The sequence below is a fragment of the Anastrepha ludens genome, chromosome 2, assembly GCF_028408465.1.
Source record: "Anastrepha ludens isolate Willacy chromosome 2, idAnaLude1.1, whole genome shotgun sequence".
NCBI classification, from domain to species: domain Eukaryota; kingdom Metazoa; phylum Arthropoda; class Insecta; order Diptera; family Tephritidae; genus Anastrepha; species Anastrepha ludens.
Genome location: NC_071498.1, coordinates 133,094,062 through 133,110,800, shown reverse-complemented (window position 1 = coordinate 133,110,800; position 16,739 = coordinate 133,094,062). Strand labels below are relative to the sequence as shown.

The following is a 16,739-nucleotide window of genomic DNA, read 5'->3' as shown; positions in this document are numbered from 1 at the left end:
TCTTATCTTACATTTTAAGATCGAAGTGCGCTGCTACTTTTATTTTATTTTCCATCATTTATACAAGAAACCACGACTTTTTAATATATTTTTTCGTTTTTTTATGAAACCCTCTTTATTTTTTATGTCCGCTTGAATCCTATTAAGCATCTTGGGCATCGAACCAACCAAATTCTGCAAAAGTGATGGTGTGATTTCATTATACCACTTGCATTCAAATACTTGGGCCAATTCAGAAAGAGTTTTAGGTTCCTGCTACATTATGTGCAACCTTATGATATACGAGACGTTCCCGATAGGTTTCATATCGGGTTCCACCCAAATTCATCGTTGCCAATAAGTTGCTAAGAAAACTACAAAAGACAAAAGGAATATTGGAATTTATTGCCTTTGCTGATGATTAAGTAAATTGTTGACTTAAGGGGGTAGCTTCTCTAGCATTTTTTTCTTTTTTTACTTTAAAATTTCGTTTACAATCTAAAGAATATCTTTTCAATGTTTTAAGCCCAATAGAAAGTCTAAGAAGTCCCTACACAGTCAGTGAATTGATGAGCGTCGAACCAAAGATGAATAAACGAAAACGTTTTTTCCGCGCTGTCGAATATAACTCAAACAGTAATCAAGACATTAACTTCAAATTTTACAGGGTTATTCTTGAAATCATTGGCCTTTGCGTGTACCTCAAATTTTATATTAATTATCACTAAAAATATTGTTTTGATCGATATGTTTATAAAAAGCAGTCAATTTTTTTTTCTTTTTCACTTCCAATTTAAATTTTTTTTTTTTTTTTGGTTTTGTTAAAAATAGGTAAATGCAAAGCGTAATAACTTATTTTAATGAAAAATTGTTGTCTGGTTCATTTCAGTTGATTAAAAGAGCTTGCACATTCCACGGCCCAAATTAAAGGCGCCTCGTTTGAGCAGCTGTAGCTTTTTGCTTTATTTGCTTTTGCTTTATTTTATTTAAAAAAAAATTTGTGTATTGTATATTCACTTAAATATGAGTATTAATATGTAGTTAGGAAGCGAAATTGCCGACGAATTGGCCAACCGTGGATTTGCGGTGCCCCCACAGGGGCCAGAGCCAATAATCGGAATCAGTTCCGCAGGAATCAAGAATTGGATCAGCGAGTATGTAGGCAATTTACATAAAAAGCGATGGTCCGGTCTAGAACGCTGCAGAACTGCAAAGTGTTTTGTGACAAGTCCGAACAGAAAACTGTCAAACTTCCTACTAAAACTTAGAAGGAAAAATATTCGGTTGATGGCCGGCATCATTACGGGACACAACCCATGGGGCCAGCATATGACCACCATTGGAATCATCGAGGACCCAGTATGCCTGTCATGCTTGGAGGAGGCGGATAGCACTGAGCACTTTCTCTGTGAGTGTCCTGCCTTTGCTAGAGCAACAAGGCTACGAGTATTGGGTTCCGATGTCATGAGAATGAGTAAGATGCGTTCTCTCAAGCTGGAGGATATTTACAGATTTGCCAAAGAATCTGGAAAATTCTCACAGGACTAACTACCTTTGTATCAGCCTCTATTCTTTTCTATCTCTTTCTCTGATACTATTCTCCTTCCCTTCTTCACTATCTACCCTCTTTCGAGAGTTTTAAATGCAATGGGCTCTTTAGCCTGAATGTTTTAGGAGCCACCAAATCTCCTGGTGCTCCTTGGCTCGACCTTTTCAAATTTCAATTTCAATATGTAGTTCATTTCAAAATAAAAAATTCTCTCAGTTTTTCCCCCTCAATAAAGTAATAAATTAAGCACAAAAATTTAAAAATATCTACCAGTTCTTGCCACGTTGGTGTAATGATTTGATGAAAATCGCAAGATGTGTTAGGAAATCTTCTTTGGACGGAAATGGATGGTTCTTCAAAATCTTTTTGTAAGCAGTTGGTAATCCTTCTATCCCGTCCAATTGTCGGATTAAAATGGAAGTGTGGTAGACAGTTGTTACGTAGATTAGTTAATAGTGGATTTTCTTATTGGATAGTTTAGTCAGTAAAAGATGGAGCACAGGCAAAAAATACGGGTATTAGCAGCCCTGATACTAAGAAACAATTATTTATTAAAAAAATCTTAAATTGCAATTGCTCAAATTCGAATAACAAAACACTTAATGTAATTTCAAACCTGTTATTGTAAACTGGGACTGTTTCCAGTCTTTCTTGATCTTCTCCTTAAAATTGTATTATTTTCCATTCACAATAGATATTAACTGTTATATTTCGGCAATGGAAGTTATGAGAATCAAGTCTAGTTTTCAATTCGCTTAAGGTTCACTTAATTTCTGAGGTAATCCCAAATTAATTATTTAATCCCGATTAGCGCCAGCTTCAGTCTGGGCTATAACATCACCACTAGTAAAATTCTCACTAATAATATGACTGCTTCCCTTTCTAACTGTACTTTAGAAAAGCATTCGTCCAGTATACATCTCACCTGTACTATTCTATCGAATTAAAACAACTTAAATTCAGCTTCGTCGCAGAATAATAACTTTTCAAAGACATACACCATCCAGTTTTTATACGATTTTACCCATTCTAACAGCGTTTCGGCCACTTTTTCGATGAAAGTTACATTTTAGCAGAATCTCGGTCAAATTCGCCAGGCCACTGTAATATATTCTGAACACTCCTCTAAAACCTTCCGTAGCTTAGCAAGCTCCCATTACGTAGTAGTAGATTTTTGTTTTTTTCCCTTCTTTGCTTTAAATCAATTAATATAAATTTGATTCAAAAGTTTGCTAAATTTTGTATTTTTCCAGATCCTTCTTTGCTTTAAATCAATTAATTTAAATTTGTGTCAAAAACTTGCTGGTCAAATTTGAATCAATTAAAAATTTGCTGCCTGCACAACTTAAGATTTCTTAATTTAATTTAAATCATAGTATCTCTTCTTATCCTGGTAGAAGAAGTACTTGAAAACCAAAGGTCAGGGTAATAATGATTTTACTTTTGGCTTTCTAGTACTAAAAATCCCATAAATGCAGTTAAACCACTAATCAACATGTTTACGACCGCCTCATTTATATGAAAATTTCCATATCCGAACCGATCCATACCCAAAGTCCTCGTAAATAGATTAGGTTAGGTTAAACTGGTTGATTTGCAGACACGCATAGACCTGTTGGGTTCAAAGCGATACCAGATGGAGTTCATTAGTTTTGTGTTTTGAATAGTCCACACGCATGGACATGGATGGAAAGAGATATTTCCAAACTACTGCCAAGATATCTTCCATTCCATCAAACTGTGGTGCCGCCAGATACTTCTAAGATTCTTTTGTATAACGCAGCACGCAAATATTTACCTTGAGACCTGCTCCCTAAACTGCATTCCTCGCTGTCCGAGATTCTTATCTTACCTATAAGCATACGCTGCTACTGGGCTATGTCCCGTCAGCACGTCTATCATAGTTCTACGATCGCTTCGTGTTGGTGTTAGTGTCGAGTATTTATCATAAATAATTAATAAATAATTATTCTGTATTTTCTCTTTGGGAATTCGCTGATGATAAAATTATCTAAACTATGTTTTATATTGTAACATATAGGATTCAGAAATACAAATATCATGAGAAAAGTTCCTCCCTTTCCTTAATTGCAGTATTCAACTTCTCATTTTTAATATATTTTTCATATGGTGTAAACTGAAATTCGCACTATATCACACAAATTTTTCCTAGTGGGTTCAAACGGCATTACAGGCATTTATCCATGTATCACTTTCACCCACTTACAATTTTTGCGCACTTGAGCGCTCGTGTTGGGTGGCGTATGAGTAACTTTTAATTACAAATATCCTGGGCTGAAATGTTTTTCCATTTACTTTGTATACGAACACTTATCCATTAATTAGCATATGTTTACGGCTTTTACTTTTGCTGTCTCTTTTTATGTCTCTTTTATTTAATGAACGAAAACTTATCGCTTAAATCTTCAAGTAGTAGGCGGCTTGTTTGCTCTCCGCATTTAATATAAATTAGTATTAGAATAGCCAATAAATTTATGTGTACATAAAACTAATTGAGTATTGCTAAGTGTATTGATATTCATTATTAGAAATTGAGTGTAGTACAATAATCAAGATCAATTCAAGAAGTTATGAATACACATACGAGTATAGACGTATACACATAGATAATTGTTGCATACAGTTAGGCGTTGGTACAATTTTCTTCTTTAATTTTATGGTGGCGTACAAATAGATAGCAGATGATTTGTATAAGAACTTCAAGCTTATCATTGCGTTCTCGAACGTAATTTGAAAAAAATGATACTACATATCCACAGTGAGTTAAAAAATGATGCGACATAACCAAAGATGAGTATCGAAAAGCGCATTGGTCACCTGTTGCCTGTTGAGTGGCTGTTGCGTTCGGTTACATAAGTCTTCAACGGCGGCGAAATGAAATATTTTGCTGAAATTCGTAGTCCATTCTATATCAAGTATTCCAAGTACTAAGGACATTGACGTCAATTCTTCTAAACGCTGGTAAATTTGTGTCGAAAAACCTTAAAAAAAATAAAAAAAACAACAAAGTTTTAATTTTGAGTTTTTTTTAACCTTGAATAGTTTTAATAATTTGTTTTCTAATTTTTCAGCATAAAATATTAAAAAAAAAAAAAAGTTGGTGTGAAAAAAGTTATAATTTTCCACTAAAAATTTTTGGGAAAAAAGTTGTATTTTTAATTAAAAATTTTTGACAAAAAGCGTCTTTTTTTTTCACGAATATATAATTTTTTCCCAAAAAAGTTGGTTTTTAAAGTACATATGTATATTGTATCATAAAAGATAAAAAATAAAGGGTGAGTTTTTAAAAACTATAGGAAAGTTTTTCAAAAAACACCCATAAAATTCAAAAAAATGCAAGAAATTTTTATTTAAATCGATAGTACAGTCCATATAATTTAATGTTTGAAGATTATTTCCTGCAAATGTTGACCACGACTGCACTTCAAATGGTCCATCCCCTTAGTCCACTTTTGGCACACTCTTTCCAATGTTTCGGCCAGTATCTCACATATAAATGCTTTAATGTTGTCTTCCAATGCGTTAATTGAAGCAGACTTGTCTGAATAGCTGTGAGCTTTACCATAGCCCCACAAAAAATAATCCAAAGGCGTTATATCGCACGATCTGGGTGGCCAATTGACAGGTCCCGAACGTGAAATAAAATGTTCACCGAACTCGTCTCTCAACAAGTCTATTGTTACGCGTGCTGTGTGTATCTTGCTGAAACCACATGCCATGCAAGTCAAGCTCTTTCATTTTGGGCAAAAAAAAGTTGAATATCATTTACCGGTAGCGCTCACCATTCACAGTTATGTTACGATTCGCAGCATGTTTCAAGAAGTACGGTCCAATGATACCTCCAGCCCATAAACCGCACCAAACTGTGACCTTCTCTGAATACGTTGGTAGCTCTTGCAATTCTTCTGTCTGATCTTCACTCCAAAATCGACAATTCTGCTTATTTACGTATCCATTTATCCAAAAATGAGCTTCGTCGCTGAACACAATTTTTCGATAAAAAAGTGGATCTTAAACTTTCTTAATAGAACACTCATTTTTATAATAAAATTCAATGATTTACAATCGTTGTTCGTTTGTAAGACGATTCGTGGTTAAATTATAGACCAAACTGAAGATGTTTGACAGTGAAACAAACCCCGAAACGTGCGTCAGCTGTTTAAACCAACTGCTTTAAACGATAATAGCTAAAAAATCGCGGTTTTATAAAAAAGTTAAAGGAACTGGAAGTTTTATACGAAATACTCCCCATTGAATAAACTAAAAACTGTTCTATTTTTTTATAATTTTTCAGTTTAATTCAACAAATACACTAATTTTTAGGAGAATTTATATTTCGATCACTCGCTCATCCGAAGGTCGCTTGAAAAGTCCGTGCTAAAATTAAATTCTACTTAATTGTCTGGGAGAAATCCTTTCTAATTATCGACAAAGTCTTCTTCTAGGCTTATGCACTTCGTTCAATGATGTCTTTGTTTGTTTATACCTTCCGATTAATAGGGTTTGTTCGAGTCTGCAAAATAGCCATTCGTTTCTGCTGTCATTTCCGCGTTTGAACAAAGTATTTTTCTCTTTAGCCGTTTCTTCAAATTGGGGAACAAATAGTAGTCCGATGGTTTCAAAAGAGTAAAGACTGGTGAATAAGAAGGATATGAAACGAATTCCATCCCCATTTCCATTAATCGTGCGAGCACAACTGCTGGAACGTGAGTTGGTGCGTTTTCGCGGTGGAAAAGGACTCGACACTAGACTTCCCCGATTCAAGCAAAGGCCAAGTACAAAGAAATAAACCGATCTAGCTGGAACTTGGTGTGTGTTCTTCCAAGAAATGCTACTAACTAAACAAAGCCTTTATATTATATATGTCTGTAGTGCCATCTCTCTGACTTTGCAAGGACTTTTCAAACGACTCTTGTATAGATAGAAATAACTCTCTAGTTAAATTGACAGCAATGTTCGCTTCTCTCTACCTGGTGCTGACTTGGTGATTTTCTGGTAATTTTTTTTTTTTTTAATTACTTCACGTATTCTTAACCTACCCACTCCAAGCTTTTTGCACCAATCATAAATTTGATTTTCGCGAAGTTCTTATAGCCTAACTTTTGCATTTAAAACTTTTTTACAACCAAGAATTCAAACTTACAAAAATTTAAAGTTCTTGTTACTTTTTTAAACGGATGGTGTATGTAACCACTAGTGAAGCCTACGCCTTGGTGATTTGTTTAACCAAAGTCGTCTGGCAACGCATAAATAAGCTAATTAATAATTAGTCCACATTCATTACTTTATAAATTTACTTATGCCTGGTCTGTATGTTAACTAGGGTATGTACCATTAAGGAAAATTAAAAAAAAAATCAAAAAAGAATTATTTTTGGTATAAGGCGCTTAAGAGGGCACAGCTCTAAGAATTGGAGCATTGGCATTACAAAGACTTTTATATAAGCCTACGCAATGAAACCAATTAACGCAAGAAGAGAGGAGATATCAATTTCTCATCACTCTGCAAATTTTATACAGAGAGAAAAAGATGGTAATCGCTTGGTGCCTGGTCCGGACTATTTGGTGGATGCATTAAAACTTCCCAACCAAGACTTGTGGGGTCTTGTGTTGTCCTGATGGAACACAACACTGCTTCTGTTGACGATTTCTGGTCGTTTCTGGTCAATCGCTAGCTTCAAACGGTCCAGTTGATAGTAAAGATTTGAATTTAGTGTACGGCCAAACGGAAGCAGCTCATAATAAATGATTCATTTCAAGTCCCACGAAATATACAGTAAAACCTTCCGGGCCATTAGTCCTGGTTGGGCCACCGTTAGAGCTGCTTCATCACGCTTTTTCCACGACGGTTTTCACACAATATTGTTGTATGTTTTCTCTTTCTCATCTCCAGTAATCACCCGTTTGAGAAATGGGTCGATTTCATTCCGTTTGGCCTAAGCTTCGCAGCTGGAAATTTGATCGTGTGATGTTTTTGGTGTTAATTAGTGTGGCACTCAAACATTGAGCTTATTTTTAAATCCAGCTTTGCGCAAATGATTTATTTTATGGACGATCCTTAGCTTCTGGGCGATGCTACGGATATTGAGATGCTGGACAACTTCGATTATTTTTCTGATTTTATTGGGTTTATCAACATTTTTTTTTTTGACATCAGAAATGCCTGAACGGAGTCGAGTAAATTAAAGGTGAAGCCTGCTTTAGAGGCTTCAAAAAATCGATTTTTTTTGCATTAACTATTTTATTTTTTATTATTCAAGAATGTGTCCTGAAAATTTCAGAAGCAAATTCAAAATATTTTCGGAGTTACAGAAGAAATTGTGAGCAAGCGTCGAGCAGGTATACGTGCGACCGGATCGCTCGAAGTGCGACTTTTCGGTTTTTTTATTTTTGCGATTTTTCCTAATTGGCGGGAAAGATATGAAAAAAGTTAAACGTCCTATTGAAACGAGTTAACATTATAATCGGAATTAAATTCTTTTGTAGTTGAGCCTAAGGAACTTTAAGAAAGTTATGACTAACCCAATTTTCAAACAATCTGAAGTGAATTTGTTTTTTCAAAATTTTCCAAAATTTATTATTTTTTTAATTAGCGAAAAATTGTTGAATTTCTCACTTTTTCTTTGATTTTCTTGGTTTAACTAGAAGTTATACTATACCAAAATACAAAACTTTTTGGGGTTTTGGTTTCTGATGAAAATCGCGACCAGCATCTTTTCCGCCGCACGACACAGGCACACTCGAGGCGCCTCGGCAAAATGCTTGTACCAGGCATAATATGACATATATTTTAATGAAAAAATTTGATCAGACTGCTGAAATCTATAACTATAAAACCAGAAAGTTTCATTTCAATTGAATATTTCTTTCCTTCCCAAAAAACTCCACGAAAAAGCGATTTTTCGAAGCCCCTAAAACAGGCTCCCACCTTAAAATTGCACGTAATTAGCTATTACAGAATCGGCACCATAAACACCATTCACAATTTCAGCGGGGTGGCTTGCATTTTCGTCTTTATCAAAGCAAACTGTTAAAAGTACAGTATTTTCTCTTTGCCAATATCAATCGCTACAGCCATCTACCGAGAAAATACTGAATTTCTTTTTCAAAAACATATTAATGAACAAGTAATACAATAAAAAAGTAACATACAAATATCGAATTTCCATATCGCGGAAAAAAAACTATCTTTGAAGTCAACTTCGAATTTACAACGTAGAAGTCGCTAGTGCATACCTACATAGGCGCGTATATGTACATATATTATATCATTACTTTGTCGTATTTCCGACTTCAAAACATTGTTGTCTCAAAAGCCACACTGCCAGTTGTCTAGCGTCTAGACTAATGATCAACGCAGCGAGTGCACTTGCCATGAAATTCCTTGCAAATCGCAAAGTACACTGCACATTTCACACTCAAACACATTGAAATTGTGAAAATGACAAAGGCAATGACATGCCATGACGAAGGCGACAACAACGCCAACGATGGTAACAATAAGCGGCTGATGCAGCCAACCGCATATTGCCCAACAGGGCGTATAAGTAACTCTGTCAGTGGCGTATAAAAAAGAAACTGGAGCATTTTAATGTTGACGTTTATGGTTGAGCGCGTGTGATGTGTCATTGTCTGCAAGCTGCAAGTAAGCAGTCAAAGAAAAAAAACCACAAATAAACAAAAAACAGAGAACGCAAACAACAATGGAAATCGCAATTCCAGTGCAACTATGTGGCATAAAAGTCCACCAATACTGCAATACGAGCAGCGAACAAGCACAACAATAACCCTTAGCTGTACAATTTACAACTCCAACTCAGCGCTTTTTTAGCGCTTTCAACACATTTAATGAGTTCGTTAACTTCTTCTCGGTTTAGTGCGTGAAGGTAATCGCACGCTTGGTTGATTGCATTCTCAATCATATGCGCTTGAAATGCCAAGCAGTTTGTAAGTGTGTGTGCAACATGTACCATAATCCGTGCTTCTCGCAAATTATTCTATCTTATTAGGGTGCATAAACAAATTTATGTCTGAAGGTTAAGTAAACCAAGCAGCAGCGATATCAAATATTCGTAAACCGTGTAACGTCGAGCATTAAATCAATCGATTTCGCTTGCTTCAACGCATTAGAAAGAATTCCAATTAAATTCTGCTATACGAAATGCCACTTAATTTTACTAACAAAGGTCAGGGTCTAAGGGACAACTTGGTGACGAAGCAAAAATAAAAATGCAAAAGTATCCAAATACCAACAAATGCGCTCAGCTTCTTCGCACATATAGCGTTGCCTTGCACGCTCAGCCCTCCCAAGTGCAAGTGGCTGCTCCTTTGGGGCACTTGCCGATTCAAGTGCAATGTTTTACGTTCTCAGAAAATGCATAGATGTGTGCGTCTGATCGCCCACAGTCATTTTGCGTACCAGTGCAACAAAGTCAATGCACTGCCATGTGGCCGCCTGCAGCTGCCATTGTTTTCGCACTTCAACTTCTTAAGAACGCAAACATTGGCATTACACTGCCGCTGCCACCTTATCTGGACGCTAAATCCCCAACTTAGCAACCACTTGCCTTGGGGTGGGATTGACGCTTTACTTTGCTGACTTCCACTACAACTGGCTCACTTGGCAACGTCGTCAACATGTTGATACTGCAGTCAAATACCCTGGCCCCTTGTGCATCTTTATTGTGGCGTTGGACGGCCATTATCGTTCCGCCAATAGTCGAGCGCACTTTATTAATTCACTGTTGCCCGCATTCGCCCAGCTCGTTGAGTCACTTTCTCAACAATGACATTGTTATGTAGGAAATAATAGCAATAGCAACAATAACAAATGCAGTGTAATGCATACATATGTATTTGGATGTGTGTGTGTGTGTATACGTATAAACTGACATTCTTGATTGCAAGTTTGTGCACATACAATAGCATTTGAGTGCTCAACATGGTTGTACACACACACACACACACACACACATACATACACACACGTAGATAGCACTTTCGCGGAATTTATATTTTATTTCACTTCCCATTAACATCTCATTTTCTTTGCTTCTTCACTTCTTTGTAGATACAACATCTCTTGGACCGTAGACTCGCACACACCCATCGAAGAGTACAAATTATCCTTCCGAAGGTTACCGCAAGGACATGAGGTCGACAACTCCATCGATACACTCTCGGGTTCATCCTCTTCAACGCTGCTACAGATGTATGGTGGCGGTGGCGTCAGTAGTGTAGGCGGCGGTCTGCTCGGTAGCCAACATAATCATCGTCTCGGCAGCGGTTTGGGTTCCAGTCTTAGCAGCTATGGCAACGTAATGCATTGGGGTCGCAACGATTGGCGCGACGTGGTGCTGCCTGCGATGCCATTGTCACATCATTACACGCAAGGAATGAGCTATATGATACGCGGCCTGGATCCGGACCAACACTACGAGGCCACCGTGCAAGCGAGGTAAGCGAGATGTGTTGCCAATGAGGCAAGCAACGGCATACGCGCGCAATTGTTTGCTCTTTCCATCATCTGTTGCATTTGCTGCAAAGTTGCATGCAAAGATTGATGCTTTCTTATGTCTTGGACTACTTTCCCATTCGGTGATGGGCTGTGAGGGTGGCTGTGGTGTTGCTTTCGTTTTTTTCTCACCATTTCTTATTCCCTATGCTACTCTTTCAATTTCCCATTATAGCAATCAATGTTTTGCTGTTTACGATACCGGCATTGTTGTTGTGTTTGTCATTTCCAATGTATTCCGTGTCGTTTTACAGCTGCTTTGCTATTACAGCTACTTTTTCTGCTGAGTTTGAAGCTGCCGCTGTTGCTCTTTCGAAGCGCTGTAAGTGTCGTTGGCGTCATGCTACGCGCGCGACGTTTTGCAATTTATTCCATTCTTCTCTAAAACAAAGCGAAAGTACACTCGTATATGCATACACATATACTTGTACTCGCACACACACACATACTTGTACATATATTGAGTGTAGTAACTCTTACTCAGCAGAATTTACTTGATTTCACTTTGACGCATTGACAATTTGCAATGCTCGAGCACCGATACTTTCGCATATCAGTACTGCGCAATGACAGCAACATAAACAATAACAGCCATAACAACAACAATAACAATAACATCAAGTACATTTCTACATGCCACACTTGAGTGGCATCACTGGCGTAGCGCGTTGATTTAGCGCAAGATTTTCAAAACACTTCCCGCAAGCGATTGAATGAGTGTTCGCGGAATTAGATAGAAATGCTTAAGACAGGCACAGCAACAGGCACAAATACGAGATAAGCCAGAATGCTACACAAATTTACAGCAAACATAAAATCATAAAAAATATTTACGACTGATAAGCATAATAGAATATGTGGTGTTTCTGAAAATATGTTCCGAGAAAATATGTTGGCAGGCCTATGCCAGTATTCAAAAGCAGTCACCAGCCACTATGAACACTTGCAGCATGAATAAGTATTAATATTATATGGTAAATGAGCTTCAAATTTTAAGCTCAAACCATTCGAGTTATTTTCATTAATTTCGTTAGCTTCATTGCATACGGAATGCCGGCATTTGAAAAACGCATGCGCTGGGTGCTTGACTACCGCCAAGTTAGATCGCAAACTCGAGCGCCAAGCAAGTCTTTATTCAGTTATAAGTAAAGCACCTATCCCATTTTTATTGTATACTAGCAAACCCGGCCCGCTTCGCTGGGCACACTAAAATAGAATAGATATGGTTTAGAACAGAAAAGATATGGTTTTCATATTATTTATTTCTTTATTCTCATACTATTTATTTATTTATTCAATACCACGTTTTGGTCTCTATCTCGAGACCCTAGTCACGGAGCGGCATGAAAAATACTCTGAACTAAAGCATTCACCAACAGCTTCAATTTGATATCCATATTGTACAAACACATTCTAGGCTCCATGTTTTGGTCTCTATCTCGAGACCCTAGTCACGGAGCGGCATGAAAAATACTCTGAACTAAAGCATTCACTAACAGCTTCCATTTGATACCCATATTGTACATACACATCCGAAGGTTACCCGGGTCCACGTTTTTACCTATATCTCGAGACCCTAGTCACGTAGCGGCATGAAAAATACACTGCACTAAAGCATTCACCAACAGCTTCCAATTGATATCCATATTGTACAAACACATTCTAAGGTCCACGTGTTGGTCTCTATCTCGAGGCCCTAGTCACGGAGCGGCATGAAAACTACTCTGTACTAAAGCTTTCACCAACAGCTTCCATTTGATACCCATATTGTACATACACATCCGAAGGTTACCCGGGTCCACGTGTTGGTCTCTATCTCGGGACCCTAGTCACGGAGCGGCATGAAAAATACTCTGAACTAAAGCATTCACCAACAGCTTCCATTTGATACCCATATTGAACATACACATCCGAAGGTTACCTGAGTCCACGTTTTGACCTATATCTCGAGACCCTAGTCACGGAGCGGCATGAAAAATACTCTGAACTAAAGCATTCACCAACAGCTTCAATTTGATATCCATATTGTACAAACACATTCTAGGCTCCATGTTTTGGTCTCTATCTCGAGACCCTAGTCACGGAGCGGCATGAAAAATACTCTGAACTAAAGCATTCACTAACAGCTTCCATTTGATACCCATATTGTACATACACATCCGAAGGTTACCCGGGTCCACGTTTTGACCTATCTCTCGAGACCCTAGTCACGGAGCGGCATGAAAAATACTCTGTACTAAAGCATTCACCAACAGCTTCGAACTGATATCCATATTGTACAAACACATTCTAGGGTCCACGTGTTGGTCTCTATCTCGAGGCCCTAGTCACGGAGCGGCATGAAAAATACTCTGAACTAAAGCATTCACCAACGGCTTCCATTTGATACCCATATTGTACATCCACAACCAAAGGTTACCCGGGCCCACGTTTTGACCTATATCTCGAGACCCCAGTCACGGAGCGGCATGAGAAATACTCTGTACTAAAGCATTCACCAACAGCTTTCAATTGATATCCATATTGTACAAACACATTCTAGGGTCCACGTGTTGGTCTCTATCTCGGGACCCTAGTCACGGAGCGGCATGAAAAATACTCTGAACTAAAGCATTCACCAACGGCTTCCATTTGATACCCATATTGTATATACACATCCGAAGGTTACCCGGGTCCACGTTTTGACCTATATCTCGAGACCCCAGTCACGGAGCGCCATGAGAAATACTCTGTACTAAAGCATTCACCAACAGCTTCCAATTGATATCCATATTGTACATACACATCCGAAGGTTACCCGGGTTCACGTGTTGGTCTCTATCTCGGGACCCTAGTCACGGAGCCGGATGAAAAATACTCTGAACTAAAGCATTCACCAACAGCTTCCATTTGATACCCATATTGTATATACACATCCGAAGGTTACCCGGGCCCACGTTTTGACCTATATCTCGAGACCCCAGTCTCGGAGCGGCATGAAAAATACTCTGTACTAAAGCATTCACCAACAGCTTCAATTTGATATTCATATTGTACAAACACATTCTAGGGTCCACGTTTTGGTCTCTATCTCGAGACCCTAGTCACGGAGCGGCATGAAAAATACTCTGAACTAAAGCATTCACCAACAGCTTTCATTTGATACCCATATTGTATATACACATCCGAAGGTTACCCGGGTCCACGTTTTGACCATTTTCCCGGCAATTATTCGAATTTTTCTCACCTTCTAAACCTTCCCTAGACCTCCACGAATAATTCAAGACCAAGATAAGATAAATCCGTTCAGCCATTCTCGAGTTATAAGCGAACATAGGGACAGATTTTCACATTTATATATATAGATCTATAATTGGCGCTTACACCCTTTTTGGGTGTTTGGCCGAGCTCCTCCTCCTATTTGTGGTGTACGTCTTGATGTTGCTCCGCAAATGGAGGGACCTACAGTTTCAAGCCGACTCCGAACGGGTGGTTTGCCATTGTCTGCCGTTCAATTGTGTAGAACAAGTCAAACAGTGAAAACCTCGAGTTTGTGTAATTAGAGGCGATGCTCCAGATGGAGAGCCAGAGTTAGTCTCTAGGAGTACTAACTGTTCCTTACAATATATATACAATATATATATAACGAGTGTTCTTTTAAGAACTTGAGAACTGAAAAAGAAAATACTGAACAGAAATATTGTTGAAATAAGTTCTTTTTAGTCTGGTCGAAAATTAGGCCAAATCTTGTATATAATTTTTACCACAATTGGTACTTTTGCTGATGACACTGCTATTTGGACGCCAGCAGCAGATCGCACAAAAGCCTTTTCTAAACTCCGAATCAGCATAAAATCCCCAAATGGCTCCGAAGCTGATGCTTGAAAGTGAATGAAAATAATTCTTCACATGTAACCTTTACTACAATGAGAGCCCCCTGCCCACAAATCAATTCAAACCTTACCTCAAACCCGCAATGTGGTACTACCAAACACCATTTATTCGAATAAACGGCTTACGTGAAAAACGCAAATCATTGCCCAGATGGAAGCATTAGGAAGCCAACTGTGTAGCACAGCATCAAACTCAAATTGGGAAATTCTGCAACGGTTACAGTCCAAGACCCCAGGCACACTAGTAAACCCTCCGTGATACACGGCGAGTGCCCACATTCAACGGGACTGAAAAACCTGTTTAATAAAAGAGGAAATAAAAAATTTAACCAGCAAATACCAAGATCGTCTTCGATCGCACCCAATGAACTGGCCGCTTGCTTGAAAAGGAAAACTCCGATCCAGTACATCTAAGAGCTACCAAAAAATGTGAAATTTATTTACTAGAAAGGATATTTCACAGGAAGTATACCTTTCCTCCAGTTCTTAAATTAATTCAAATATTTCTAAAAGGATCTTCTATGAATTATACAGGGTTTGGCACTCGAGTACAACCAATTAAATATTTTGGGTTTGGAAAATTACTTTTGTTCAATTTAAATTAAAAAAATTGCGAAAATGGTACAAAATTAAGAATCAATTTACTTTTGCTCAATATGACCACCTTTTGCCTTGACTTATGGCTTTGAGACGATCCAGAAACGAATCGCAAGCTGCCCGAATCTGACTTGCAGGTATTTTGGTCCACTCGCGGACAATAGCTTTTTTCAGCGCCTCGATAATGGTGAATCTTTTTGTTCGGGCCTTGCTCTACAAAATGTCCTAAAGAGAATAATTCATCGGATTCGTCTCTGGAAAATTTGAGAGCCATTGTGTGGACATTATGAAGTTCGGAACGCTGTTTTTTAGTCATTTTTGGTTCACTCGAGCTTTGTGAGACGGTGTCGTCTCCTGTTGAAACGTCGATGGTCTGCCACCGAAATGTTTGCCCGTCCATGGCTTCAAAGTAAACTCCAGAATACTTTCCCGGTAATATTTCGCATTTACCTCGACGCCAAGCTCGATGAAAACGATTGGAGAGCGCTCATCTGTGTTTACAGCAGCTCAAACCATTACCTGTTTCGGATGCTGCTTCCTGGTGGCCAATCAATAACTCAAATTCTCGTATGAACGGTCGATCAAATAAACTCTTTCGTTTTGGGAGTTTACGAATTGTTCAATTTGAAAAGTTTTCTCGTCAGAAAACACAATATTCGAAAATTGACCGCTGTCGGCCAAGCGGAGCAACTCCTTCGCTCTCTCAAGTCTGACTTGTTGCTGCTTTGGTGTGAGATCATGCGCCTTTTGGATCTTGTTAGGCTTGACTTTGAGATCATTTTTCAGTATGCGGCGGATGCTACAGTCAGATATTTTCAGTTCTTTTCACATTTGATTGACACTTCCTCAGGGATTTCGCTCAAGTCGCTTCTTCACTTTTTGAACCATTTCACGTGACGTGCCCAAACGACTATGGTGTCTATACCTATATGTACCTATTTAATGGTTTCAAGTTATTTAATTATGAGGAAATCTAGCACTGTGACCTGAAAGATCGTGGATTCAGAGTATTTCTCTGAGACCAACTTTCTCAATAAATTTAATTTTTTTTTTGTCTAGTGAAATGTATTTCCTCCTCTGTTAAATTGTTATCCAATAGTTTGTGCCGTTTATGCATCAGTGCAGGGAATGATTTCAGTGCATGTTTGGTGTTTTCATTTTCCTCTCTGCAGAACCTGCGGTAGTTCTATTGAAGTACATTCCCAGAA

General features: G+C 38.1%; 1 protein-coding gene across 1 annotated transcript in view; it reads left to right on the top strand.

Moving 5' to 3' along the window:
- The window catches only part of LOC128854986 (lachesin), a 249,911-nt gene that overhangs the window by 161,106 nt on the left and 72,066 nt on the right, over positions 1-16,739 (top strand). The window contains exon 8 of the mRNA XM_054089525.1: positions 10,619-11,005. Coding sequence (XP_053945500.1) covers positions 10,619-11,005 — 387 coding nt within the window. The remainder of the gene's footprint in view (positions 1-10,618; positions 11,006-16,739) is intronic.